The sequence below is a fragment of the Spinacia oleracea genome, chromosome 6, assembly GCF_020520425.1.
Source record: "Spinacia oleracea cultivar Varoflay chromosome 6, BTI_SOV_V1, whole genome shotgun sequence".
Lineage (NCBI taxonomy): Eukaryota > Viridiplantae > Streptophyta > Magnoliopsida > Caryophyllales > Amaranthaceae > Spinacia > Spinacia oleracea.
This window is the reverse complement of record NC_079492.1, coordinates 47,573,489-47,600,727: the sequence shown is the minus strand read 5'-3', so window position 1 is coordinate 47,600,727 and position 27,239 is coordinate 47,573,489. Positions and strand designations below refer to the sequence as shown.

At 40.9% G+C, this 27,239-nt stretch overlaps 1 protein-coding gene and 1 non-coding gene across 2 annotated transcripts; both read left to right on the top strand.

The window, feature by feature from the left end:
- The first annotated feature begins 947 nt into the window (after window positions 1-947).
- On the top strand, window positions 948-1,773 carry LOC130463123 (uncharacterized). Its single transcript, XM_056832166.1, has 3 exons — window positions 948-1,175; window positions 1,262-1,456; window positions 1,714-1,773. The coding sequence occupies exons 1-3, from the start codon at window positions 948-950 to the stop codon at window positions 1,771-1,773; spliced, it is 483 nt and encodes a 160-aa protein (XP_056688144.1).
- A 14,324-nt stretch (window positions 1,774-16,097) lies between these two features.
- On the top strand, window positions 16,098-16,195 carry LOC130464712 (small nucleolar RNA R41). Its single transcript, XR_008925067.1, has one exon. It is a non-coding gene; the product is annotated as a small nucleolar RNA R41 (small nucleolar RNA).
- Window positions 16,196-27,239: the final 11,044 nt, after the last annotated feature.

The window sequence follows — 27,239 nt, the reverse complement described above, 5'->3', positions numbered from 1 at the left end:
AGGAGGAAATTGAGGATGAGGAAGTTTTAGAACGTAATGCCACCGTGGCTAGGGTTATAGAGCAAGGATCCATGGGTGTGAATTCCATGAAGAGCGTCGCTAATTTAGGAGAGGATGAAGAGATAAGGAAGGAAAGTGATTCGAATTTAGAAATAGAACCGGATATGAGAGAGGGTGTGCTGGCGAATCAAAGTATCATTGACTTAGGAGACCCAAATCTGGAAATGGAAGATATCAGTATGATGGAAGGCAGTGGAGTTTAGCAAGGGAAAGATCTTGATGGGAAATCTACACCAACTAGGAGTCTTTCCAAGTTTAGTGGGGGTGAAAGAAGGCAACCTCTGGCCCAGAATAAAATAAATATGTCACACCCGACTTGATTTAAGAAAGTTGAATTAAAAATTTCCCCTACTTCCAAATTTGCTTGCATTGGAGGTATGGAGAATTCAGTCGAGAAAAGAGTTGTATCCCAACAGGCAGTCCATCGACAAGTACAACCTATCGTCCAAATAGGATCTACTGGCGGAATTATGGTGTGGAATGTCCAAGGTGAAGGCAATAAGGTAGCCGTTATTCGCGAACTTGTGAGGATTAATAACCCTACGGTCATGGCCCTAGTAGAAACTCACTTGAGCGGTGAGCAAGCGCAACGGATTTGTGATAGGATTGGGTTCTCGGGGCAAAGGAGGGTGGAAGCGCAAGGCTTTCTTGGGGGGATATGGTTGTTCTGGAGGAGGGAACAAGTTGTAGTAACTCACTATGGCCACAGTACCCAACACCTAACAGTAGAAATAAAAAAGGTTGGGGAGGATCCATGGCTGTTTTCAGCCATTTATGCAAGCCCTGATAATACAGATAAGAGCGAACTTTAGCGTGAACTAGAAAGCATCAAGGACCAATATGTTGGCCCTTGGTTGATGGCAGGAGATTTTAACGATACAGTGTCAATGGATGAACGTGTGGGTATTGGAGGCAATGAAAAGGTTCGACGATGCAGGTTGTTCGTCGAGTGGATTGAGAGGAATGGGCTTATTGATCTTGGTTGCTCCGGGACGACGTATACATGGTCAAGAGGGACAGCGGAAAACTTCAAATCAGCTCGGCTCGACAGAGGCCTAGTTGATGAGGATTGGAGGCTTCAGTTTGAAGAGGGGGCAGTTCGCATCCTTCCCAAGGTCATTTCGGATCACTGCCCTATCCTTATTAGCCCAAATGGTTTTTTGCACCGATCCTCGTAGCGTGTAAACCATTCCGCTTTCAGGAAGCATGGATCCACCATGATCAATTCAGTGAGTTCGTTCACAACAGTTGGCGGAATGAGGAACCTCTTATCCTGTTTATGAAGATATTTTCCAAGAACATGGAAGCATGGAATAGGAATATTTTTCATAATATCTTCCGAAAAAAATCAGAGTTGTGGGCAAGGCTTGAAGGCATACAGAAAGACTCTCGAGAGGTGGGCCGACGCACTTAATAGAGTTAGAAAGTAAATTAATCTTGGAGATGGAGAAGGTACTAAATCAGGAAGAAGTACTGTGGTTTCAGAAATCAAGATTAGATGCCCTCAAAGATGGAGACCGTAATACTAAGTTCTTTCACATCTCGACAGTAATCTGATGGAGGGTGAACCGGATCGAGACATTACAGAATAACAATGGGGAGTGGGTTACAGACCCACTGCTAGTTAAGAGTTTTTTCTTGGACTACTGGCAGAATTTGTTCCAAGAAGAAAATACGAGTACTGAAGGCAACGTGTATCTACTGGAGGATTAATTTCCTCGAATTGAAGATGAGGATTTTGAGTTGATCAACCGACCCTTTTCTCCTTGCGAAGTTCGTGCTGCCCTTATGAGTATGGAAGCCTTCAAATCCCCGGGACCTGATGGGTTTCAGCCTTTCTACCAGAAATATTCGGACTTGGTTAGTCCAAGTTTGGTTAGAACGGTACAGGAAGTAATCGAGGGGGTGTGCTTTCCGGAAGGCCTCAATAATTCTTGCCTTGTTCTCATCCCAAAGTGTGACACGCCTTCGGAAGCAAACCAGTTTCGCGCTATTGGGCTGTGCAACATTGTGTATAAGATCGTAACCAAGGTAATCGTCAATCGGCTGAAACCGTTGCTACCTACGCTTATCTCCCCCACACAGTGTAGTTTTGTCCCCAAAAGGCAGATCACAGACAATGTTATTATCGTGCAAGAAATACTCCACACTATGAGGAGAAAGCAAGGGAAGACCGGATTTATAGCCGTGAAGATAGATTTCGAGAAGGCGTACGATCGACTAAGGTGGTCCCTTATTCGAGAATCTTTGTTGGAGTTACGTTTTCCTAGTAAGATGGTCGACTTAGTCATGAAGTGTATTAACTCAGCCCGTTTACAAATCTTATGGAACGGTGAACCCATGGAAAAATTTAGCCCTAGCCGTAGAATTAGACAGGGAGATCCACTATCCCCCTATCTCTATGTCATATGTATGGATCGACTGATACATTTGATCGATAGGAAGTGCAATTTGGAGGATGGAAAACGGTTAGGGAAAGCAAGAATGGTCCGAAGATTTCGAACTTGGCCTTCGCGGACGACCTGATACTCTTTGGTGAGGCGACAGTAGCACAAGAAGAGGTGATGAAGAAATGTTTGGACCTCTTTTGCTCGGCATCACGAAGTAAGTTGAGCTATGAAAAATCCAGGGCCTATTTTTTGCCTAATACCAATCTCAACACGAGAGACGAAATATGCTCTAGTCTCTCGATGGAGGCCACGGAAGACTTGGGAATGTACTTGGGTGTCCCAACTATTAATGGTAGAGCGTCAAGAAGTGATTATCAGTATTTAGTGGATAAAATCAACAAGAAACTCTCTGGTTGGAAAACTAAAATGATGTATATTGCGGGAAGAGCCACCTTGGCTCAAAGCTCCCTTGTTTCAATTCCCTACTACACAATGCAGACAACGAAGTTGCCACGGGCGATATGCGATGAAATCGATAAAAAGGTGAGAGGTTTCTTGTTGGGAGACACGGAGGAGAAGAAACGTATGCACCTGGTTGCGTGGGAAAGGGTAACGAGGCCGAAAATGGAAGGTGGTTTGGGTATTAGGTCCATAAGGCAGACGAATGCGGCTTTTCTTGCTAAATTGGGGTGGCGTGTGCTTGCCGAACCAGAAACCATGTGGTCCCGAGTTGTTCGTGACAATATTGTGACAATAGGTGTGATGGGGATATGTTCCAGGCGAAGGCGGATGCATCGAAAGCTTGGAAAGGCATAGTAGAGAATATTAATGTAGTCCAAAAGGGGGTGAACATGGCTGTGGGTAATGGGCGTCGTACCTTCTTCTGGCATCACCGGTGGGCAACGGACGAGCCACTCCTTAAACTGGCTTGCTCGAAACCACCGTTGGATATTCAAGATGGCACAGTAGATGAGATGTGGGACCCCAACAAGGGGTGGAAAATCAAATTGTTCGCCGGCTATCTGCCACATAGTAAGCTTAAAGAGATAGCGGCTCACGAGTTGGTGGACGATGAGGATGGGATCGATGAAATATACTAGAATGGGTTTACATCGGGCAAATTTACAATTAAACCGGCTTTGCAGTTGATTAGAAAAGAGGGAGTTCCTACCATCCCCTCCACGAATGGATGGCGCGATATTTGGAACATTAGTGCACCACAGAGGATTTTTTTTTTCATGTGGCTGGTGACTCTGCGAAGATTGGCATCAAATGCCTTCCGTTTTGTGAGAAGAATGACTGAGGATCCAAGGTGTAAGGTATGCGGATATGTAGAAGAGAGTGTGGAGCATATCGTGCAACATTTTCCTGCTGCTACGCTTGTCTGGCGCAAGGTTGGTATGCCTTATGTAGGTCTGAGGTCTAGTGAGCCATTAGAAGCGTGGGTCTTGAGTAACGTCAGCAAGGAGCCTAGTGTCCAATCAGAACATTGGCCACAAGTTTTCGCTACACCTTGTTGGTGGCTGTGGAAATGGAGGAACGAGAGGGTTTTCAATGAGAACCCGAACATCCCAATAGACCAAGGTGCCTTTATTTTTGCCCGCGTAGGGGATACTGTTAGGTTATGATACATATGACATTTACATAGATCATGCGGAAACAACCATTAACCCAGGAAACATATTATTTACACATAATCATATAGCATAATTAGATGCATACTCTTTGTTGCGTGCCTTCCCTAGCTGCGCCCGAACCGAACAAGAACAAGTCTTTTAGGACTCCAAGTGTCGTCCCTCCGTAGAAAGTCCACAGCACGTCCGGATCCGCCTTAAGATTGACCAACTAGAATCGCCTTTAAGGTACTCAGAAAATTCGGCACTTTTGGGGCAAGATGGGTGTTTGAATTTTCTCTCAAAAACCTCACTTTTGAATACTTTGAAACTTATGTATAAATTATGACCCCTAGGCCTTTATTTATAGAGTTATGGAAAAGGAATCGTAATCCTAGTAGGATGCGAATTAATTGGAATTAGAATTCTACATGAATTCTACTTAATCAATTTATCCAATAGGAATAGACATTTAATCATACACTGACTCTTGCAGATTCAGGAATCTCGCATGAGCTCAAACTCACACACACACGGCAGCCACAAGGGCTGCCCACGCATGCGAGCAGCAGCCCACGCAGCGCGGCCCACGCATGTGCGGCCTTGTGCGCGCTGGGCTGTGGCGTGCGTGCTTGCTGGGCGATGGCCTGGCTTCGTGCTGGGCCTTCGTCCGGCAGGCCTCGTCCGATGCTAATTCGTACGATACGCTTCCGATTAAATTTCCATTTCCGGAATCTATTTCCGATACGAACAATATTTAATATTTCCGATTCCGGAATTAATTTCCGTTTCGAACAAATATTTAATATTTCCGTTTTCGGAATTATTTTCCGATTCCGGCAATATTTCCGATTCTGACAATATTTCCGTTTCCGGCAATATTTCCGATTCTGGTAATATTTCCATTTCCAACAATATTTTCCGATACGTACCATGTTTCCGTTTCCGGCAACATCTACGACTTGGATAATATTCATATTTCCGATACGATCCATATTTCCGTTTCCGGCAATATCATCGTTTCCGGAGTATTCATTTCTTGCCTGTGACGATCTTAGCTCCCACTGAAACCAAGATCCGTCGGTTCCGAATATTCATAGATGGAGTATTTAATGCCATTAAATACTTGATCCGTTTACGTACTATTTGTGTGACCCTACGGGTTCAGTCAAGAGTAAGCTGTGGATTAATATCATTAATTCCACTTGAACTGAAGCGGCCTCTAGCTAGGCATTCAGCTCACTTGATCTCACTGAATTATTAACTTGTTAATTAATACTGAACCGCATTTATTAGACTTAACATAGAATGCATACTTGGACCAAGGGCATTATTTCCTTCAGTCTCCCACTTGTCCTTAGGGACAAGTGTGCATTTCCTAATTCCTTTGTCGCTCGATGCTTGCTCTTGAACATAAGGTAAGAGTTGTCATCCTTATTATGTCCAGAGGTGTTCCTCGGTTTCAGAGTTCAACTGATCAAATAAACAGATAATCATAGCCTATGATTCATCCGAGCACGGCCATGCATTTCACAGTTTCTAGCTCTCCGAGTGGCCTTGTACAACTTTTAAGCATCTCATCCCGATTTATGGGAGGACAATCCCAATCTTGCGATCTTGAGATTAGACTTCGTTTGATAGGTGATTACCTGAGCGTTGCCTTTATAGCCTCCTTTTACGGTGCGACGGTTGGTCAACGTCAAAGCAACCAGTTCTCAAACAAGTAATCTCAAATCACTCAGGTATTGAGGATTTAGTGTCTAATAATTTAATGAAATTTACTTATGACAGATTTTCATCTCTTACAGTAAAGTTTCATAGGTCTTGTCCGATACTAGTCTTCCCAAAGTAAGTATCTATGCAAATGATTATGACATTGCCATGTCCACATAGTTCAAGAAACAGAACTACTAGTCATCTTGCATTCTAATCGTCTAACGTTTTCTATGCGTCCAATTTTATAGAAAACTCCGACTAGGGACCATTTTCAACCTTTGACATTCAAGTTCACTTGATAGACATTTCTTAGTCACAGGACTGGTCCTGACAGTCTATCTTGAATATATCGTCAAGTTGAAGGGACTCATCATTTAATACTAAACCAAGATTAAATGGAATATGAAAATACATTTCATATATGATAAATGTTCAACCCCAATGTTTTATAACCATGGGCCTCAAACCCATCTTCTAAAACAATTCATGGAATTCAAAGCTATGCTTGATTTCCAGTGCTACAACGTGAGTGTTGCTTCTCACTTGTTGCATAGGTTTAGTTATCATGCTTTGCCAATCTTAATATCCTTTTCATCGAATGTTCTTCGAGATATGATGATAAGATCTTTTCGAGTTTGTTTATTATGTGATCTAGTCTTTCTTACTTCGATGGTGGTATTACTCATTTTGCAATGAAGAACCATCAAGTTAGCAGACGTTTTTCTTGCTTCAAGAGTGGTTCTACGCATTTTTCAATGAAGAACCATCAAGCCAGCAGATAGGTGATCTACCCAAGTTCAGTGAAGAACTTTAAACAACCCTGTTTTATTGTTTCTTAGGCAATAATCATTTTTACTTCAACTGTATAGGTTGCTAGTGATGCTTTGTTTGGATTTACTTATCCAAGCAGTTCACAGATATGTGGAAGACTTTCCAGCTGTATCTTAGAACATAGAAATTAATATTTTAATTTCCCACGCAACAACTCATGGTCTCCAATCCATGTTGCCATTTCAAAACACGATGCTCTATAGCTCGTCCTTATCAATGGTTAACTCCAAAGGGTCTTGCTTGATCCTTTGCCAGTGTTTATGCGTGTAGCATCAATATTTAGCGTATCTTTATTTCCTTGAATCAAGAACTATTCCTATGTACCTTTTCAAGTACCATAAGTATTCTTGGTCTCAATCTAGTTGATCTTCACTTAGATCAATAGAGATTGGTATATGTTCGTCATGCCTTAAAGTCATACGATACGTTTTTGGCGATCCTCATATTATATCATACATGATAAATTCTTTTGCAGAATAATTCCCAATTGAATTCTATTCATGTAACTTTAGCTTATCTAGTTTCAGTAGATACTAAATTCAGCTAAATTCTTTGACATATAATATAGGTTAAGAATCTCATTTAGACTCTTTGATGTTTAACTTAGTAAATGCTTATACATAGTTAAAACATCCTTTACTTAGATTTATTCACATGGGTCGAACATCTCCAATGGAGACTTTCGTGTTTGATTTAGTAAATGCCATTACTTAATCCAAAACAATATCATAAGATCTTTGTAAATAGATCTTAATACCCAGTATGTACTAAGTTTCGCCATGGTCCATCATTGATGAATAATTTCAAATCTAAGTCATTAGCATTTGAATGTTATTTCACAATAGAGAGATATGTGTGTAATACACATAGGACCAATTAAGTTTTAAGTACTCCCACTAAACTTCTTATGTATCTATAAGAATCATGTATATTTTATGAAACTAAAATACTTATTAGCTTCACTAAAATACAGTTCTAATTCCCAATTGCTTGCTTAAATCTGGATTTAGATTTCATAAGCTAGCTTTCCTTTTCAAGCATTTATTTGGATCCACAAATCCTATGACATACCATGTACATAGTTTATTCCAACATTTGATTGAGGAATACGTTTTGTCATCCAATTGCCATATGTACCAATATGCAATCATTGCTTGAATTATAGACTTAAGCATTACGATTTTGCATGAGGTTTCAACACAATCCATGCCATGAATTTGCTTGTAACCTTTAGCAACTAATCTAGCTTTGTGTGTGAACACAATTCCATGTTTGATGGTTTTTATCCTTAAAACAAACTTGCAACCAATAGGTGTGAAACTATTCTTGCAAATCAACAAAATTTCAATTTTGTCATCAAAACATTGAGTATGTTTTATGGCCTCTAACCATTTAAAACATTTGAGTCTATATATGGCCTCTAACCATTTTAGGGAATCTGGGTTTCGTCATAGCTTTCTTACAAGTCACAAACTCATTAATCTACATGATAATAGTTTGACTGCAAGTTGTAGGTTTCTTCACTATTTTAATAGAAGAATCTCATAGTTTCATTGACCTGATCTCTATGTTTCTTTACTATTTAATATAAGAATCTCATAGTTTCAGTGACTTGAATTCTATGCCTACTTGGGTATAGAACATCAAACATTAGAATATCAATAGCCACTTAAAGTCCTTTGAATATTCTGTTCTCCTTGAAGCACTTGTAAAGTCTTCTAAGAGATGTCTATTCTTTAAAGCCACTTGTAAAGTCCTTACAGAATAAGTTCGGATTTTCTGAAGCACTTCGAAAAGCCTCCGGAATGTCCGTTTATGTTTGTTGTTCGCCTCGAAAACTTTCGAGGTCTATTTTCTCCCACTTGTCATTTTGGAAACGAATCTCCAAAAGGACATTATTTCGAGCAAACAAACATTATGTTCTCAAAAATTCGTGGTAGAAACAATACCCTTGTGTCTCATTTGAATAAATCACAATGAAACATATATCTAGACTTGGGCCTTAGTTTGTTGAATAACAAACACTAAGCTCCCACTGAGTTTAGCAACTCTTTAGATATATATAATTGAAAAGATATCCTGAAATTACTTTTCAATAGCTTTGACGAATTTGGTTTAGTTTGGTGGTAGTTGAGCATTTTGTTTTAGAAATTATAGGAAAAGTCTTTATGATTCATCATTGATCGAATCAAGTACTAATTGACTTCGATCATTCCAACGTAGATATGCCATATCTTATGGAGCTAGATTGTGAAATTACAACACACAATCATTGATGATCATATTTGGTCTCAAGTAATCATCAACATGATCTAACCTAGATCTTTATGATTTCTTGCCGAGTGGATTTTATACTTCTGAATCTTTGAACTAGCCAAACAGATTCAACTTATATCACTTTTGAGTAAATAAACCTATATTCACTCAAATCCATGTGAAATAATAAAGTCATAAAACCTTTCTTTAGCTTTGAACTCTATCGTCTAGGCGTTCTAACAATAGTTCATATTCTTTGTTACTTTCAACAAGTAAGACTAGCTTGTCTTAAGTTGATCTAGAAATCAACCAACTTTCAAAAGTCCATCAAAATAGAGCTTATGAATGTTAACTTGTTGATATGGTCTAAGCAACAATGCCAAAGATTTAATGGAACTCAAATCAAGGGTTTGATTTGAACCTAGTAAAGTTCTTTTAAAGAGTTGTTTGTTTTAATCAAGCATATTGACTCAACCAGTAATTGACCATTTCATTCAAATAAACAAACAAACAAGCATTGTTTTTGTTCTTCTGAATGTGAGTCTTTCTGTGTTTGAAGCAGAAATTTAGGTATGCTGATTATGGAACAAAATAGCCATTAAGTTCCAGCCTTTGAAAGGACTTAAAACAAACTAGATGACCCCACAACTAATGTAGCATTGCCATGCTTCATTTCCCACTTGTAGGTCATTAGTGTATCCTAGCTTCCATTATTTGAGTTATTACCGAAGTAAGAACCTCAAGCGGTATATGATACCAAGGAAGTTTGATTGCTAGGTCACTTCTCTTTAAACATAAATTTATAGGTAGAAACGGAATCGTAAATTCCTTTCATTTGTTCCTCGTTTTCCTATTTCTTGTACCCTTTCTTATAGTCTTAAGAATTGAATTCTTTAGTGTTGACTTTTATACTTTGTTAGACATGTCCAATGTCACCAACAAGGTTCTTTACCATTTTAATTTATGTTGAATATTTTGTTTCAACTAGATGATCTTACCAGAAGCTTCTAAAGTTCTCTAAGTATCGATCTATTCGAATGTCTAGGGACTAGACTCATTTGAGAAATAAATGGACAAAGATATTAGGTTGTTAACCATTGGTAAGGCTGAGCGTTTAAACTCAATGCTTTATGATCTCAAAACTACATTGTATTTTGAATTCACAAGCACCAATTGGTTTGCCATTCGATTTTGATATTCGAAAACAACCATAAAAGTCTATATAAGAAACGTACATTTTAAATTGCTCACTTTCTCTCTTTTCCGTGAATCGTTCTTGGATTCACTACCAATCGAGGAAATTTACTGTTACCTTTCTAAAAGGATTTATTGCAGTGCAAGATATTTAATTATAAACAATAATTAAAACATACATTGAAGCATGCAAAGTCTAAACATTTATCATGAATAATAACTTGAAATTAAAGCAACCATGCAATTCAAACAAGTTATTAGCATTTTATTCGATTTTATTGTTCCGGCAGGTGTGAATAAAATGATTCCAAGATCCTAAAATCATTGAAGAACTAAGCACAGTTTGTCGACTTAATCCTAGAACATCTTAGGTAAGCAAAAGCCTTTTGCTAATAGTCTAGAAACTATTCTTGGTTGATAGGTACGTCTAAGAACTTATTAGGTAAACCTATCGATTTTGCCACGACATAAAAGGACTCCTTACTTATATCGTTGAGTTTCACCAAAACTAACATGTACTCACAATTATTTGTGTACCTTGCCCCTTTAGGACCAATAAGTAACACCTCGCTGAGCGAAAACTATTACTAGATTGATGTAAAGGATATCCAAGCAAGTGTATATTTTGGCATGGCACCTTATAACTCAATTTTTAAGTTTGGAACTTAAGGCTCTTACTATGTTGGTTAGATTTTAAGTGAACTAAAATCCTTAATCATGCAACATAATCAAGCTTTTGATCTCATGCATTTTAAGACATATTTAAAGCAATAAATAACTTAAAACATGCATAAGATATTTGTGATCTAGTATGGCCCGACTTCATCTTGAAGCTTTGACTTCAAAGTCCGTCTTGAAAATCTCCGTGGGAGGCACCATTTTCTTCAAATAGGATAAGTTATAACTAATTACAACTATTTGATGGTACGCAGACCATATTTGAATTGAAAAACAACTTTGGTACTTTAGACCAATTACATTCAAATTAATGGTACGCAGACCATATTTTCTATCCTATTTGGGCCATACTAGTCACTTCATAACCTGCAAAACAGTACATATACAATATATACCATTCACCCATTCATTATCATGAATGGCCCACATAGCTGGTTAGTTAAACACATTATGCATCACGTAAACATTTGCAGCAATTAATCAAGGGCACCAATAATCTACCAATTATTCAGTCCTTATTAATTCTAATCGAGTTGTTTTAACCTTAAGGATTTGTAGACCTAATCAAGAGTTTATGACTAAAAAGTGCTCCCACTCAAACCAATAAATTCATATGCTTTACTAATTTTAAACATAAAATTGTATTTCTAGTCTAACCGGAAACATACAAATTTAATTAAAATTTAAAGCTCATATAAATTTATAATTGAATCCAAAATTTAATTTAATTTCAGTCGCATTTAAATTAATTCATGATTTTAATTTTAGTAAAATAATTAGAATAAATTCCATTTATTATAATTATAATATTCAAAATTAAAATCCAAGAAATTAATTCAAATTATTAATTTTAAAATTAATTAAAATTACGTGAACTGAAATTTTCAAATTAAACATTCAAAACGATCTAATCGAAACGCAAACACCCTACGCGTTGCACGCCCATGGGCTGTACGCACACAGCCATTGCTGGCCATGTGCGCGCAGCCCATGCGCTCGTTGCATAGCTGCTGCTGTCCCATACGCAAGCCTCCGCACAGCGCCCACCGCACGCGAGCTATCGCTCGCAGCGCGCGCGCGTTACCGCGCTCGCTGGTGCGCGAGATCGCTCGCTGGTGCGCGCGAGCCATTGCTCGCTGGGGCGCTGCATCGCTCGCTGGCGCGCGAGATCGCTCGCTGGTGCGCGCGAGCCATCGCTCGCTGGCGCGCGAGATCGCTCGCTGGTGCGCGCGAGCCATCGCTCGCTGGCGCGCGAGATCGCTCGCTGGTGCGCGCGAGACATCGCTCGCTGGGCGGGCGACGTCGCGCGCTGTGCGCGCGAGTGATGCTGTGCGCAGCGCTCGTGGCACGCGAGCTTGCGCTCGCTGCGCACGAGGCTGCGCGCTGTTGTGCGAGGCAGCGCGCGCTGTGGCGCAGCTCGCTTGCTGCCCACACGCGACTGCCTTGGCTCGCCCCTCGCCCATGCCCATCCGTTCATTGCTCGTGGCACACGACACAAGGCAGGGCTGCTGCCTTGTGCTCGTGCACTACGCCCTTGCTCATTGCATTCGTGCCGCACGGGCGACGAGCTCCCTTGCTCGTCGTCGCATGCCCGCATTATACAACACCCCTTAAGGGTAACACGAAGCGTCCATTGCTTCGTGCGTGCAAGTTATTTGAACGAATCGCATAAAAATTTAAAATTTATATTTAAAATTAATGACAAATTAATAAATATTATTAATTTCATAATTTTAGGGCGAAAAATCGAAAATTTATTATCCAATTGATTTCCGATTGATATGGATTCAAGTCTAGGTCATAAAAATTTAAAATTTATCGTAAATTTACAATTTTTATGGTGGTTTTTAATCATAGGTTTCTAATTAAATTACAATTAATTATGAAAATCAAATTAATTCTAAATTATTCTAATTTTCAACAAATTAATCATAATTACAAATTAGATTGCATAATTAACAAGACTAGGCATTCAAACTTGTTAAACATATGCAGTAGGTCAATCAAAAATTCAAGATTTATCAACAGGAATCGCAAATATTTAATTTAACATCTTAAATTTACGAAATTTTGCATCCGAAAAACTAAAACCTTCGAAAAGTCATAGTTAGGCTTCGAATTTGAGAATTCTGGGTTCGGCAGAAAAATACTTTTTTTGTCAAAATTTTAGAATGCCTTTTACATACGGAATTGACACAAAAATCACTCAATTCGGATGAGTAATGAAGAAACTGCCGAAAAACTGCGTACATATATTTAAATAAACGCAATTTGCAATTAATTAACAATTACGAAAATTAATCACCCCTTTTAATTCTTGCAAATTTGTAATATTTAACCATGTTCATGCAATTTAGATTATGAAAATAATAAGGGGCTCGTGATACCACTGTTAGGTTATGATACATATGACATTTACATAGATCATGCGGAAACAACCATTAACCCAGGAAACATATTATTTACACATAATCATATAGCATAATTAGATGCATACTCTTTGTTGCGTGCCTTCCCTAGCTGCGCCCGAACCGAACAAGAACAAGTCTTTTAGGACTCCAAGTGTCGTCCCTCCGTAGAAAGTCCACAGCACGTCCGGATCCGCCTTAAGATTGACCAACTAGAATCGCCTTTAAGGTACTCAGAAAATTCGGCACTTTTGGGGCAAGATGGGTGTTTGAATTTTCTCTCAAAAACCTCACTTTTGAATACTTTGAAACTTATGTATAAATTATGACCCCTAGGCCTTTATTTATAGAGTTATGGAAAAGGAATCGTAATCCTAGTAGGATGCGAATTAATTGGAATTAGAATTCTACATGAATTCTACTTAATCAATTTATCCAATAGGAATAGACATTTAATCATACACTGACTCTTGCAGATTCAGGAATCTCGCATGAGCTCAAACTCACACACACACGGCAGCCACAAGGGCTGCCCACGCATGCGAGCAGCAGCCCACGCAGCGCGGCCCACGCATGTGCGGCCTTGTGCGCGCTGGGCTGTGGCGTGCGTGCTTGCTGGGCGATGGCCTGGCTTCGTGCTGGGCCTTCGTCCGGCAGGCCTCGTCCGATGCTAATTCGTACGATACGCTTCCGATTAAATTTCCATTTCCGGAATCTATTTCCGATACGAACAATATTTAATATTTCCGATTCCGGAATTAATTTCCGTTTCGAACAAATATTTAATATTTCCGTTTTCGGAATTATTTTCCGATTCCGGCAATATTTCCGATTCTGACAATATTTCCGTTTCCGGCAATATTTCCGATTCTGGTAATATTTCCATTTCCAACAATATTTTCCGATACGTACCATGTTTCCGTTTCCGGCAACATCTACGACTTGGATAATATTCATATTTCCGATACGATCCATATTTCCGTTTCCGGCAATATCATCGTTTCCGGAGTATTCATTTCTTGCCTGTGACGATCTTAGCTCCCACTGAAACCAAGATCCGTCGGTTCCGAATATTCATAGATGGAGTATTTAATGCCATTAAATACTTGATCCGTTTACGTACTATTTGTGTGACCCTACGGGTTCAGTCAAGAGTAAGCTGTGGATTAATATCATTAATTCCACTTGAACTGAAGCGGCCTCTAGCTAGGCATTCAGCTCACTTGATCTCACTGAATTATTAACTTGTTAATTAATACTGAACCGCATTTATTAGACTTAACATAGAATGCATACTTGGACCAAGGGCATTATTTCCTTCAGATACAGCTTGAGTCATGGAGAGGGAGGAGCAGATGTTTTGTGGTAATCAGAGGAGGAGGACAGAGGAGTTGATCTGGTGGCCCTTTTCGAGGGAAGGGTGGGTGCGCCTTAACACTGATGGGGCGTCTAAAGGGAACCCCGGTTAGGCGGGTGGTGGTGGTTTAATTCGAGGGCATCGTGGTGAGGTTTATGAAGTGTTTGCCATAAACTGTGGCATTTTCTCGTTCACGAAAGCTGAACTACTAGCGGTTAAAAGAGGGTTGGGTATAGCTTGGCAAGGTGGACATCATTTGGTGCAGGTTTCGGTTGACTCGGAGGGTGTGGTCAATTACTCGTTGAGAGCACGCCTCTCAACTCCCCATACATTAATATTATTAGGAGGTGCAAGGCACTCATTAAGAGAGATGGATCGAAGGTGACGATTGGTCATTGCTATAGAGAGGCGAACCAGGCGGCGGATTGGTTAGCCAACTATGGATTTCATCTGGACAGGAAGTTCGAGCTTATACGGGCAGACCCGAAGGACCTTCGAACCATTTTATTGGAAGATTTTGGGGGGAGGACTTGGCCACGAATGGTGCCGGTGGATAGTCCAGTTTTGAGGTGAAGCAAGTGGAAGCAACTCCCTGGCGTAGCTACTGGGCTCAGCTCTCTGGTTCTATGCTTCTGTTTTGGTGTTGTACCTTAGTTTGTTTCGTTCTTTTTTGTTTTATTTTTGTTTTTCCTTTTCTAGTTTTGTAAGCTTTTCGTTTTCTTTCTGGGCTTGGCCCTCTCCTACACCAAAAAAAAATCATTTCTATTTTCACGTATCCCAACATGCTTCTTTGATCATTAATATCACTAATTACGTTTAAGTAAAAATTATAAAAAATTGATATTTGGAATCCTCACATTGATACGAATTTAACAAGATCTCATTTGACTATTATGTTTGTTTTTACATAATGTGAAAGAATAATTGTCAAAGTTAGTTAATGAATAATGTCCAAAAGAGAAACGATGCATCTATTGCGGAACGGATGAAGTAATAATTTACCTCTGTGAGTTGTGGTTACTCAAATTTAATTAATACGATTTTTATTTTTGGTGTTACCACCCGTTTCATTCTTAGGTCTAATTCGGATTCGGGGTGAGTTATAGGTGAATAGGTTCCAGTTTCCTCCCAATTGTTGTTGTATGAGGTCGAACACGCGGTCATCCTTACCAAGTTCAGCTCCAACCGCCACTAAACCAACAGGTAATTAGTATTTAAATAATACGATGAAATAAGTAATTAAGGGATAAGCCAGTGGAAAGGTGGAGAGTATAGAACGGTAAAAAGAACATTGAAGTTGATATGATTTTCCAAATTTAGGGTAACAGCGCTCAAGGTATGGTTGTCTTTAATATGCTATAGAACATCGATGAAAATTACTGTTATCTCTATTACATAAGGGAAGAGGGGAGGGGCAATAACGTAATCCCACTTTTGGTGTCCCCAATCAAAAAGACTAATATGCCCTCTACCTTTTTACTCTCAAACCCTAATCACATCCACTGTAATCCTATATAAACCCCATTTCACAACAGTGAGTTTCATAGCTATCTTCTTGCTTCATCTTTCTCTTTCATTTTATTGCATTTTCTGTTAGAGAAATTGCAATGATGATTCAAAACTACCTATTTTCTGAGAAACTTCATTGTTTCTTTGATCAATAATTACCAATGGATCCTTCCGAGTTTTTCTCTCTCAAAATTTTATCTATTTTTTAAAACCTTTTTTTATGAAATTACATTGATTTCTTAATTTTCATTGATTTTGGTACTGATTTTTGATGATATTATTATGAAAATGGTGCGGTTGAAGTGATGAAATTAGAGTCGGAATGTTTGCCGCTCTTGGAGGGAGTTTGTACACAGAAAGGGTAGCTATGATCACTTCCTGAGAAGGCTGGCCCCACCAGTACGCTTCGTACTGCCGGTGAGCTTTTGAACCTTGTATCTTGTATTCTTGTATTCTTGTATTCTTGTATTCTTGTATTGATTGCATAATTGTATTATTGTATGATTGTATGTAGGAGGAGGAGGTTGATCCTGAGGATATTCCTCATGTTGATAGGATCCTCCGCTACGAGAACTCGGACGGGGAAGAGGTGGTGGAGACCATTCCTTGGGCTTCTCCTCCGCACCGGAAATCATATGATGTCGTACTTGAGCATTATGCCCCTGTAAGTACTGCTGCATTTTTGAAACTGTTTGTAACTTTGTATGAGGAAATTGATAATGAACTTTGTATGCAGGCGCCTCGGGCGAGAGTGCGTCGCTGGATGCTCTTGCATGATTCTTGGAAGATGCAGTGTGCCAAGCTGACCCGGAAACTTTCTGGCCGGAACAGAGAGGTACCTTACTTGATCTTGAAACTTGTATTCTGGAAATTCGAACTGGGAAGTTGATTCTTGAAATTTTATTTTGTATAAGAGCGCCGTCGAGACCGTAGAGATTCCGTTGACAGAGAGCCTCAGGCGGAGACGTCCTTGGGACTGGAGGGACCGAGTTTGTAGATGGGACAGGGGTCCGGTGCTGGTGCTCATCAGAGGCATTCCGATACTGAGCGGGAAGCTTTCCCTTTTGTACCTGTTGATCCCACCAGACATTCATTTGGAGGTGTTGGCAGTTCGCGGCCCTTTGTTTCTTCCCCTGGTTAATACTTCGGAGGAAGTGGTCCTCAGCCTTGGGGTGCAGGTCCATAGGCTTGCTATGCGGAGATGGAGAGGATGCGTCAGACTCAGATGTTTAGGTCGTACCCGTATATGCCGATGCCGCCGCCTTATCAGTATTCCTCTTCTCAGCAGGGAGTTCATCCTTCCACTGGCAAACTTCGTATCTCGGAGGAGGATCCTAGTACCCCTGGGACGGATTTGGATCGGGAGCTGGAGCGCCTTAGGAGGCGTAACAGGGACAAGGCACCCGTGATTGATGTCACTGCTGGTGATGATTCAGACTGACCCTGCATGGTAGCGAGTTCCAGCTTGCCTGGGTTGATTTTGTATAGGCTGGATTGTATTGTATTTGTATGATTTGACACTTGAATTTTGTATGGTTAAATTGGCTTTGAACTTCAATTGGTTTGAAGTTTTTTGAAGATTGGCTTTTGTATGTTTGAATGCTTGAAATTGTATGCGTTGTGTGTGCCTTGAAATTTTGTAGCTATATGCATGCATGATGATTTTGCAAAAAAAATGAAAAAAAATTGCCCATTTTTTCGGGTGTATATACCCACTATAAGCCCCCACTTTGACTGAGGTTTTTTTTTTGTTAAAAAAACCGCAAGTCAAAGTATATTCAACTTTTGATAATGCATATGCAGACTCGACTTAGGACGCCGATCTAGGACTAGAATGCTTGAATTTTGAATGAAATTGACCCGAAATCTGCCCGAAGCGTTGATCCGGACTGCTTGAAATTGCGCGGCTTGCGGCTTTGGAGTCTTGAATAATGGAGGTTGTACTCTGCTGTCCGAAACACTAAAGAGTGTGTACTCGGAGTCATGAAAGAGGACGGTGGCCTCGTCCTTTGGTGCAGGCTCCCGGCGTCTGGCGCGGGCTTGGTGCCTGGCGCCTGTGGGCTGTCGTGCAAGCCGACTCTTGTATAAATAGGGAGGTTATTGGATAATTTCTTGCATCTATCCCTTCCCTGCTATCATTGCATATTTCTTCCTCACGAAAAGGTAAGAGGGTATGGCTGTGTCCTTTGAAATTGCCTTGAACTCGTGGCTTGGTTCGCTAGGCAAATTGGAGGAAAGGGAGCTTGATGGCATGCATCTTAGGGTGCTCGTCTCTTTCCGGTTTGTAAAATTGGATTTGCACTTCATTCTTGCTGCTCTGGAGGCTTGGGACCCGAATCATCATGTCTTCCGCTTTGGAAACAATGAGGTATGTCCCCTCCTTGGGGAATTTAGTGCCATATTGGGGTGGCCCTTGATGCTGGAGCCATGCATGCCTAGTGTTGAAGAACACTTTTTCTTGAGTTTTGAAAGGTATTTGGGCTTGAAGCCCCCACTTTTGAGTGTTGTTGTATATGGAAGAGGGGTGGATTTGTCCCTCTTTGTCACCTACTTTGCTGGGCTTGATGTTCCCAAAGTATTCCGCCTGAGAGCCTTGAGTTTTTGTATATTCGCTCGTTTCCTCTTTTCGAAACAGGGGTTTGGCAATGGTGATGCCTTCCTAATAGAAATTGTAGAGCAGTTTGCTAATGGTTCGGGACCCAATGCCGCTTGTGATTGGTGAAACATTGATGGGCCTTGATATGCTGAAGTCGGACCCCTCTTCTTTGCCATCGGGAAGTCCGGTGCTACTCCAAGTAAGGATCTGGAGCTCTCTTGTATGTTGAATTTTGTACTTGTATTTGAATTTTGAATGTTGAATTTTGAAATGTGCTTCTTGTATACTCCCCAAGGTTTGGCTTATGGACAGGCTCATGTTGGTGACACCACCGGAGAACATGGCGAGCTATAATAGAAAGCGTTTCACTGTGCGACCCACGTTGTTTGGCCGGCTTTCATTGGATGAGTGGCGGTGTGCACTCTCTGTGATTGAATCTTGTATAAGGTGGGTAGTTCCTTGGTGGGGGATTGCTGCTATGAGACATGCCCCTGGTTCCACTGCCTTGAGGGTGCCAAGCCTCACAATGCTGGTCTTCTACTCGCCTGCCCGAGTGATGAGACAGTATGGCTTGAAACAGGAGATCCCGGACTGTACTGAAGAGAACCCGAAACCTGTTGCGCTGAATGCGAATCGGCTTGAAGTTTGGAGGCGGTATTGGGTTGCCAAACCATTCTTGAGTATCCAGTTCCCACCTGAGCCAGTTACTCTGTCTGCGGGGTATATTATATGGATGAGAGGCCTAAGCCAGAGGGACATTTCTTTCTCCGGACCAGCTAGAGTCCGAGGTTCTAGAGCTAGACGTCATACATCAACTGACTATGAGGAAGGTGACGGGAGTGTGGCCCATCCGGTGCTTGACCGTTCGGAATCCAAAGGAGGTTCGTCGTCCTCCCGTCTTGGAAGGCTTGCAAGTTCCTTCTCCTGCCGCTTGGGCAAGGGGAAGATTGATGATTGATTGCGGGAGGAGCCAGGGGATAGTACTCAAGCTGCCAAGACTCGAGAGCATAGTCGCCTGACCCTAGATCTTTGTAGGCTAAATGTGTTTGAATTGCATTGCGATGAATTGTGTTTGTAATGTGTTTGGAAGATGTGTTTAGAAAATGTGTTTAGGAAGTGAAAAGGCTTTGAAATTTGCTTCACTTGATCCTGACTTTGTATTTGAATTAGCTTTGAAGGCCTTAGGGCCAAATAAAGAGTTATTGTGTTAAATTCCGCTTGAACATGCTTTGCTTTGAATTGGAACATTTGGAATAAAAACAACAACAATTTGAATTTTGATTTTTGATTTGATTTGATTTTTAGGATGCCCTTAATTGAGGAAATTTTAAAATTTTTTTGTATTAAAGTGGCCGGGCCTCGTGATGAGGTTGCCTACGTGTCCCGTTAGGGAATCAGGCCGGACGTAGTTCTGACCACCTTACAGGACTTGAATTTGAATTCTTGTACTTGAACACGGAACTTAGACATAGAACTTCTTGAGTTGATCGAGGTTGGTAAGAGATCTGAATTCCGTTCCGTCGATGTCTGTTAGTTCGAATGCTCCCCCTGAGAGGATCTTCTTGACAATGTATGGGCCTGTCCAGTTGGGTTTGAATTTTCCCCTTGGGTCCATGGTGCTTTTGCGAAGGGCTTTCAGGACAAGCTCGCCTTCCTTGATGTTTCGGGTTCTGACCCTTTTGTTGAAATGTCTGGCCACTCGGCGCTGATAGACTTGTACATGGTGAGCGGCTTGAAGCCGTCGCTCATCGAGCATGACTAGTTCGTTATATCTGGCTTGTACCCATGCAGCTTCTGGGATTTTGCTTTCGAGGACTATCCTTAGAGAAGGTATCTCTAGCTCGATAGGTTGTACTGCTTCCATTCCATAGACCAATGAGGACGGAGTAGCACCAGTTGAAATGCGAATTGACGTTCGATATCCCCACAATGCGAAATGCAGCTTTTTGGGCCAGTCCTTGTAATTGGTAGTCATTTTCATGATGATGGTCTTGATATTCTTGTTGGTTGCTTTGACTGCCCCATTGGTATGTGGGCGATAAGGCGAAGAGCGATGATGTTAAATTTCCCGGAGCATGGGTCCGTTGGGATTGTTGTATTGAAGATTGTACGGTATCCCTTTTGAAGTTTGAACTTTTGAAGCTTGTAGATGTTTTTAGAACTTGAACTTTGGAGTTTGTAACTTGAATTTTATACTTTGGAATTGTAGATGCCTTGCTTGGCACAACCTTGCTCGGTTAGAGATTATAGAACTTTAATTTTGTACTTTGGAATTGTAGATGCCTTGCTTTGCACAACCTTGCTCGGTTAGAGATTATAGAACTTGAATTTTGAATCCTTGGAATTGTAGATGCCTTGCTTGGCACAACCTTTCCCGGTTAGAGATTATAGAACTTGAATTTTAAATCTTGTACTTGTTGAATGGGTCTTCACATTCTTCTTGGAAATGGGTTCACTGATCACTGATGAATTTGTGAGGAACACTGTATCTGCATATGGTGTTTTCTTGAATGAACTGGGACACTTGCTTGGAACCCAATACCTTGAAATATTTGGATACTTGGACTCTTGAATAAACCCGGCCTCTAGCTGCTTAGAGACTTCTTCTTGAATTTTGAGGGAAACATCCGGTGTCATGCGACGGAGTTCGGGCTTGATGGGTTTTGAACCTGGAATAAGGGGAATTGTATGCTGACCGATGCTTGGATCAACCCCTGGCATATCATGATAGGACCATGCGAAGACATCTACATACTCTGAAAGTAACTTGATAAGATCGTCCCGCTCTGCACGAGAAAGAGTTAAACCAATCTGAACTAGTTTTGGGTCACCGTTGTTAGAAAGGTTGATTTTTTCTTTTTCCTCAATTATGGGCATCCTGTTTTCATGATTTTCGATAGCTTTTAGAAATTCAAAGTCAGTTTCTTGTAAAGCAAAGTTGTTTGGATTAGGATTGTGTTTTGAATTAGGACTCGAAGAGTAAGTAGAAATTGAAGTGTTATTGAAATCAACAATCATTACATCGACTGTTTTGCCTTGAAGCTCAGCCTTTAGAGGCTCTTGATTGATGCAACACTCTAGTTCTAGATACTTAGACTCATTGCTAGACTCAGATCCAGACTCATCCTCCGACTCGGACTCGCTTATCATAGATCCTTCGCCCTCACTAATCTTGAACATTTTTCCATTTGAATTGATTCTTGAAAGGGACTTGAAGCTTGATTTGTAGAAGATGAACTGGCTGCTCGTTCGATGCCGGCTGTGAGGGAATCTAGGGCTGATGGATTTCTTTTCAACCTTTCTCCTCTTCACCGAACCCACAGGATCTTCGGACTGACGATTTTAGAACTTGGACTTCCTGACACATGATATGCATGCAATGAATGAGACCTAGACTTTGACTCTAAGTGCCACTCCGAAGATTCGTGATTTGGGATTTTTTACTTGTATTCGGGATTTGCAACCCGTTGGAAATGTTTGAGAGGAGCGTTCATTCTTTTGTGAAGGTTGACTCTTGTACTAGAACTTGGAATGTCGAAGAAGAATATTTCAACATATTGGAAATTGGACTTATTTGAAGGGAATTTCAACCCGCTCAAGAATTTGGAAATTGGACTTGTACTAGGAAATTGAATTTTGTATTATTTCAAGGGAATTTCAACCCGTCAATATTTCAGGGGAATTTCAACCCATTGGACTTGGAGTATTTGAAGGGAATTTCAACCCGATTGAAAGGGAATTGATTTTGTATTATTTAAAGGGAATTTCTACCCGTCAATATTTTAGGGGAGTTTCAACCCATTGGATCTGGAATATTTCAAGGGAATTTCAACCCGCTCGAGAATTGGAATTTTTATTATTTTAGGGGAGTTTCAACCCGTTGGAAGATTGGACTTGTATTATTTTAGGGGAGTTTCAACCCGTTGAATGGAATCTCGAACTTGTATTATTTCTGGGGAGTTTCAACCCGTAGAATTTGAACTTGTATTATTTCAGGGGATTTTCAACCCGTTGGAAATAATTGGAATGGGGTTTGTCTTATTTTAGGGGATTTTCAACCCGTCAATATTTTAGGGGAATCTCAACCCATTGGAATTGGAATATTTGAAGGGAATTTCAACCCATTGGAATTTCTTTTATTTCAGGGGATTTTCAACCCGGATGTGGAATATGGAATTTGAATTTGACTCGAAGTTTGAACTTTGAAATGGAAAAGGACGAATTTTGTATGTAGAACATGAATCTTCGTATTTGGAAAATCCGGCATTATGTCGCCGTGGATTTGAGACATTGAATTTGGGAACTTGAAAGTCCTTCATTATGCCGCCGTGGACTTGGAGTGTAGGATTTGAGATTTGAGGGTTTGGAATTTTTGAACTTCGAGCTCGAGGTTTGAAATATGGAACGGAAAAATCGACATTACGACGGCATGGATTTGGAATTTAAAATTTTGAGCATAAGACTTGAAATTCGAAAGATTGACATGGAAGTTGAGGTTTGAAAGTTGGAGTTGAAAAGTTGGCATTACGCCGGTCATGAACTTTGGCATTTGACCTTTGAGGTTTTGAGACTTGGAATTGGCAACTTTACTTCGATGCTTGAAGACTTGAATGTTTGAAATAGGAAATCCGGCATGACGCCGTTGGATTTGTGGTTTTTGACTTTGAAGTTTGAAGCTTGAAATTTGGACTAGAAAATCCGGCATTAAGGCGCCGTTGGATTGAGCCTTGACTTGAAACTTGAAACTCGAAATTTGGACTAGAAAATCCGGCATTATGGCGCCGTTGGGTTGGATTTGAAAATTGAGGCTTTGGACTAGAAACTTTGAACTTGAACTCGAAGCTTGAAGACTAGGAAATCCGGCATTATGACGCCGTTGGATTGAATTTGACTTGAAAATCGAAACTTGAGTTTATAAAATCCAGCATTATGGCGCCGTTGGATTTGGACTTGAAAATTGAGGTTTCGGATTAGAACATTTGAACTTGAACTCGAAACTCGAAATTTGGACTGGAAAATTCGGCATTATGACGCCATTGGATTTGAACTTTGACTTGGAATCTTGAGGTTTTGAAGTAGGAAATTCGGCATTATGGCGCCATAGGATTGCATTTTGAACTTGAAAATTGGAATTTTGACTCGAAAATCCGGCATTATGACGTCGTTGGATTGAATTTTGAATTTTCCATTTGTGCGTGAGGCGTGTTTAAGGGTTTTGAATCAAATGGAGTGACACTCCTAAAGACCCTAAATCGGCGATTTAGATGCATGAAGTTTGAATGATGTTCCTAGGGGTTTGGTTTCCTAGTTGGAGGCTAATTGGTTTTGGCAAGCTAGAACTCGAGGTTAGCCATTCACGCGTGCAAAGACGCCCACACAATGCACAAGTAGCACGTTGTCACACTAATCATGAATATGAATGCGACATGCAAAGTTCTCAACCTAAGGTCGGTCTAAGTTTTGTATGATGCAAGTGGTCGGCTTTAATTGTCGAAAGGTACTTGAGTAAGAGACGGATCCGGCGACAAGCTTTTACATTCCGCTTAAGCGAAGTGTGTGTCGGCAGACGGCCTCCATACTTGACATCGGGAATGTCAAGTAAATGCCAAGTTTCGGTAGGCGCGGAAATGGTCACACACTTTGGTCGGGAACCGTATGGAGAGTCACCATGCTGGTCTTCTACTCGCCTGCCCGAGTGATGAGACAGTATGGCTTGAAACAGGATATCCCGGACTGTACTGAAGAGAACCCGAAACCTGTTGCGCTGAATGCGAATCGGCTTGAAGTTTGGAGGCGGTATTGGGTTGCCAAACCATTCTTGAGTATCCAGTTCCCACCTGAGCCAGTTACTCTATCTGCGGGGTATATTATATGGATGAGAGGCCTAAGCCAGAGGGACATTTCTTTCTCCGGACCAGCTAGAGTCCGAGGTTCTAGAGCTAGACGTCATACATCAACTGACTATGAGGAAGGTGACGGGAGTGTGGCCCATCCGGTGCTTGACCGTTCGGAATCCAAAGGAGGTTCGTCGTCCTCCCGTCTTGGAAGGCTTGCAAGTTCCTTCTCCTGCCGCTTGGGCAAGGGGAAGATTGATGATTGATTGCGGAAGGAGCCAGGGGATAGTACTCAAGCTGCCAAGACTCGAGAGCATAGTCGCCTGACCCTAGATCTTTGTAGGCTAAATGTGTTTGAATTGCATTGCGATGAATTGTGTTTGTAATGTGTTTGGAAGATGTGTTTAGAAAATGTGTTTAGGAAGTGAAAAGGCTTTGAAATTTGCTTCACTTGATCCTGACTTTGTATTTGAATTAGCTTTGAAGGCCTTAGGGACAAATAAAGAGTTATTGTGTTAAATTCCGCTTGAACATGCTTTGCTTTGAATTGGCACATTTGGAATAAAAACAACAACAATTTGAATTTTTATTTTTGATTTGATTTGATTTTTAGGATGCCCTTAATGGAGGAAATTTTGAATATTTTTTGTATTAAAGTGGCCGGGCCTCGTGATGAGGTTGCCTACGTGTCCCGTTAGGGAATCAGGTCGGACGTAGTTCTGACCACCTTACAGGACTTGAATTTGAATTCTTGTACTTGAACACGGAACTTAGACATAGAACTTCTTGAGTTGATCGAGGTTGGTAAGAGATCTGAATTCCGTTCCGTCGATGTCTGTTAGTTCGAATGCTCCCCCTGGGAGGATCTTCTTGACAATGTATGGGCCTGTCCAGTTGGGTTTGAATTTTCCCCTTGGGTCCATGGTGCTTTTGCGAAGGGCTTTCAGGACAAGCTCGCCTTCCTTGATGTTTCGGGTTCTGACCCTTTTGTTGAAATGTCTGGCCACTCGGCGCTGATAGACTTGTACATGGTGAGCGGCTTGAAGCCGTCGCTCATCGAGCATGACTAGTTCGTTATATCTGGCTTGTACCCATGCAGCTTCTGGGATTTTGCTTTCGAGGACTATCCTTAGAGAAGGTATCTCTAGCTCGATAGGTTGTACTGCTTCCATTCCATAGACCAATGAGGACGGAGTTGCACCAGTTGAAGTGCGAATTGACGTTCGATATCCCAACAATGCGAAATTCAGCTTTTTGGGCCAGTCCTTGTAATTGGTAGTCATTTTCATGATGATGGTCTTGATATTCTTGTTGGTTGCTTCGACTGCCCCATTGGTATGTGGGCGATAAGGCGAAGAGCGATGATGTTAAATTTCCCGGAGCATGGGTCCGTTGGGATTGTTGTATTGAAGATTGTACGGTATCCCTTTTGAAGTTTGAAATTTTGAAGCTTGTAGATGTTTTTAGAACTTGAACTTTGGAGTTTGTAACTTGAATTTTGTACTTTGGAATTGTAGATGCCTTGCTTGGCACAACCTTGCTCGATTAGAGATCATAGAACTTGAATTTTGTACTTTGGAATTGTAGATGCCTTGCTTGGCACAACCTTGCTCGGTTAGAGATTATAGAACTTGAATTTTGAATCCTTGGAATTGTAGATGCCTTGCTTGGCAAAACCTTTCTCGGTTAGAGATTATAGAACTTGAATTTTGAATCTTGTACTTGTTGAATGGGTCTTCACATTCTTCTTGGAAATGGGTTCACTGATCACTGATGAATTTGTGAGGAACACTGTATCTGCATATGGTGTTTTCTTGAATGAACTGGGACACTTGCTTGAAACCTAATACCTTGAAAGATCTGGATACTTGGACTCTTGAATAAACCCGGCCTCTAGCTGCTTAGAGACTTCTTCTTGAATTTTGAGGGAAACATCCGGTGTCATGCGACGGAGTTCCTGCTTGATGGGTTTTGAACCTGGAATAAGGGGAATTGTATGCTGACCGATGCTTGGATCAACCCCTGGCATATCATGATAGGATCATGCGAAGACGTCTACATACTCTGAAAGTAGCTTGATAAGATCGTCCCGCTCTGCACGAGAAAGAGTTAAACCAATCTGAACTAGTTTTGGGTCACCGTTGTTAGAAAGGTTGATTTTTTCTGTTTCCTCAATTATGGGCGTCCTGTTTTCATGATTTTCGATAGCTTTTAGAAATTCAAAGTCAGTTTCTTGTAAAGCAAAGTTGTTTGGATTAGGATTGTGTTTTGAATTAGGACTCGAAGAGTAAGTTGAAATTGAAGTGTTATTGAAATCAACAATCATTACATCGACTGTTTTGACTTGAAGCTCAGCCTTTAGAGGCTCTTGATTGATGCAACACTCTAGTTCTAGACACTTAGACTCATTGCTAGACTCAAATCCAGACTCATCCTCCGACTCGGACTCGCTTATCATAGATCCTTCGCCCTCAGTAATCTTGAACATTTTTCCATTTGAATTGATTCTTGAAAGGGACTTGAAGCTTGATTTGTAGAAGATGAACTAGCTGCTCGTTCGATGCCGGCTGTGAGGGAATCTAGGGCTGATGGATTTCTTTTCAACCTTTCTCCTCTTCACCGAACCCACAGGATCTTCGGACTGACGATTTTAGAACTTGGACTTCCTGACACATGATATGCATGCAATGAATGAGACCTAGACTTTGACTCTAAGTGCCACTCCGAAGATTCGTGATTTGGGATTTTTTACTTGTATTCGGGATTTGCAACCCGTTGGAAATGTTTGAGAGGAGCG

Bases quoted from the DNA above. Each gene is read 5' to 3' on its own strand.
- LOC130463123 (XM_056832166.1), top strand. From the start codon at position 948: ATGGATGAACGTGTGGGTATTGGAGGCAATGAAAAGGTTCGACGATGC. The intron at 1,176-1,261 runs GTCATTTCGGAT...TTCCGCTTTCAG, and splicing joins CAGTTCGCATCCTTCCCAAG to GAAGCATGGATCCACCATGA. The intron at 1,457-1,713 runs GTGGGCCGACGC...GACTACTGGCAG, and splicing joins TACAGAAAGACTCTCGAGAG to AATTTGTTCCAAGAAGAAAA.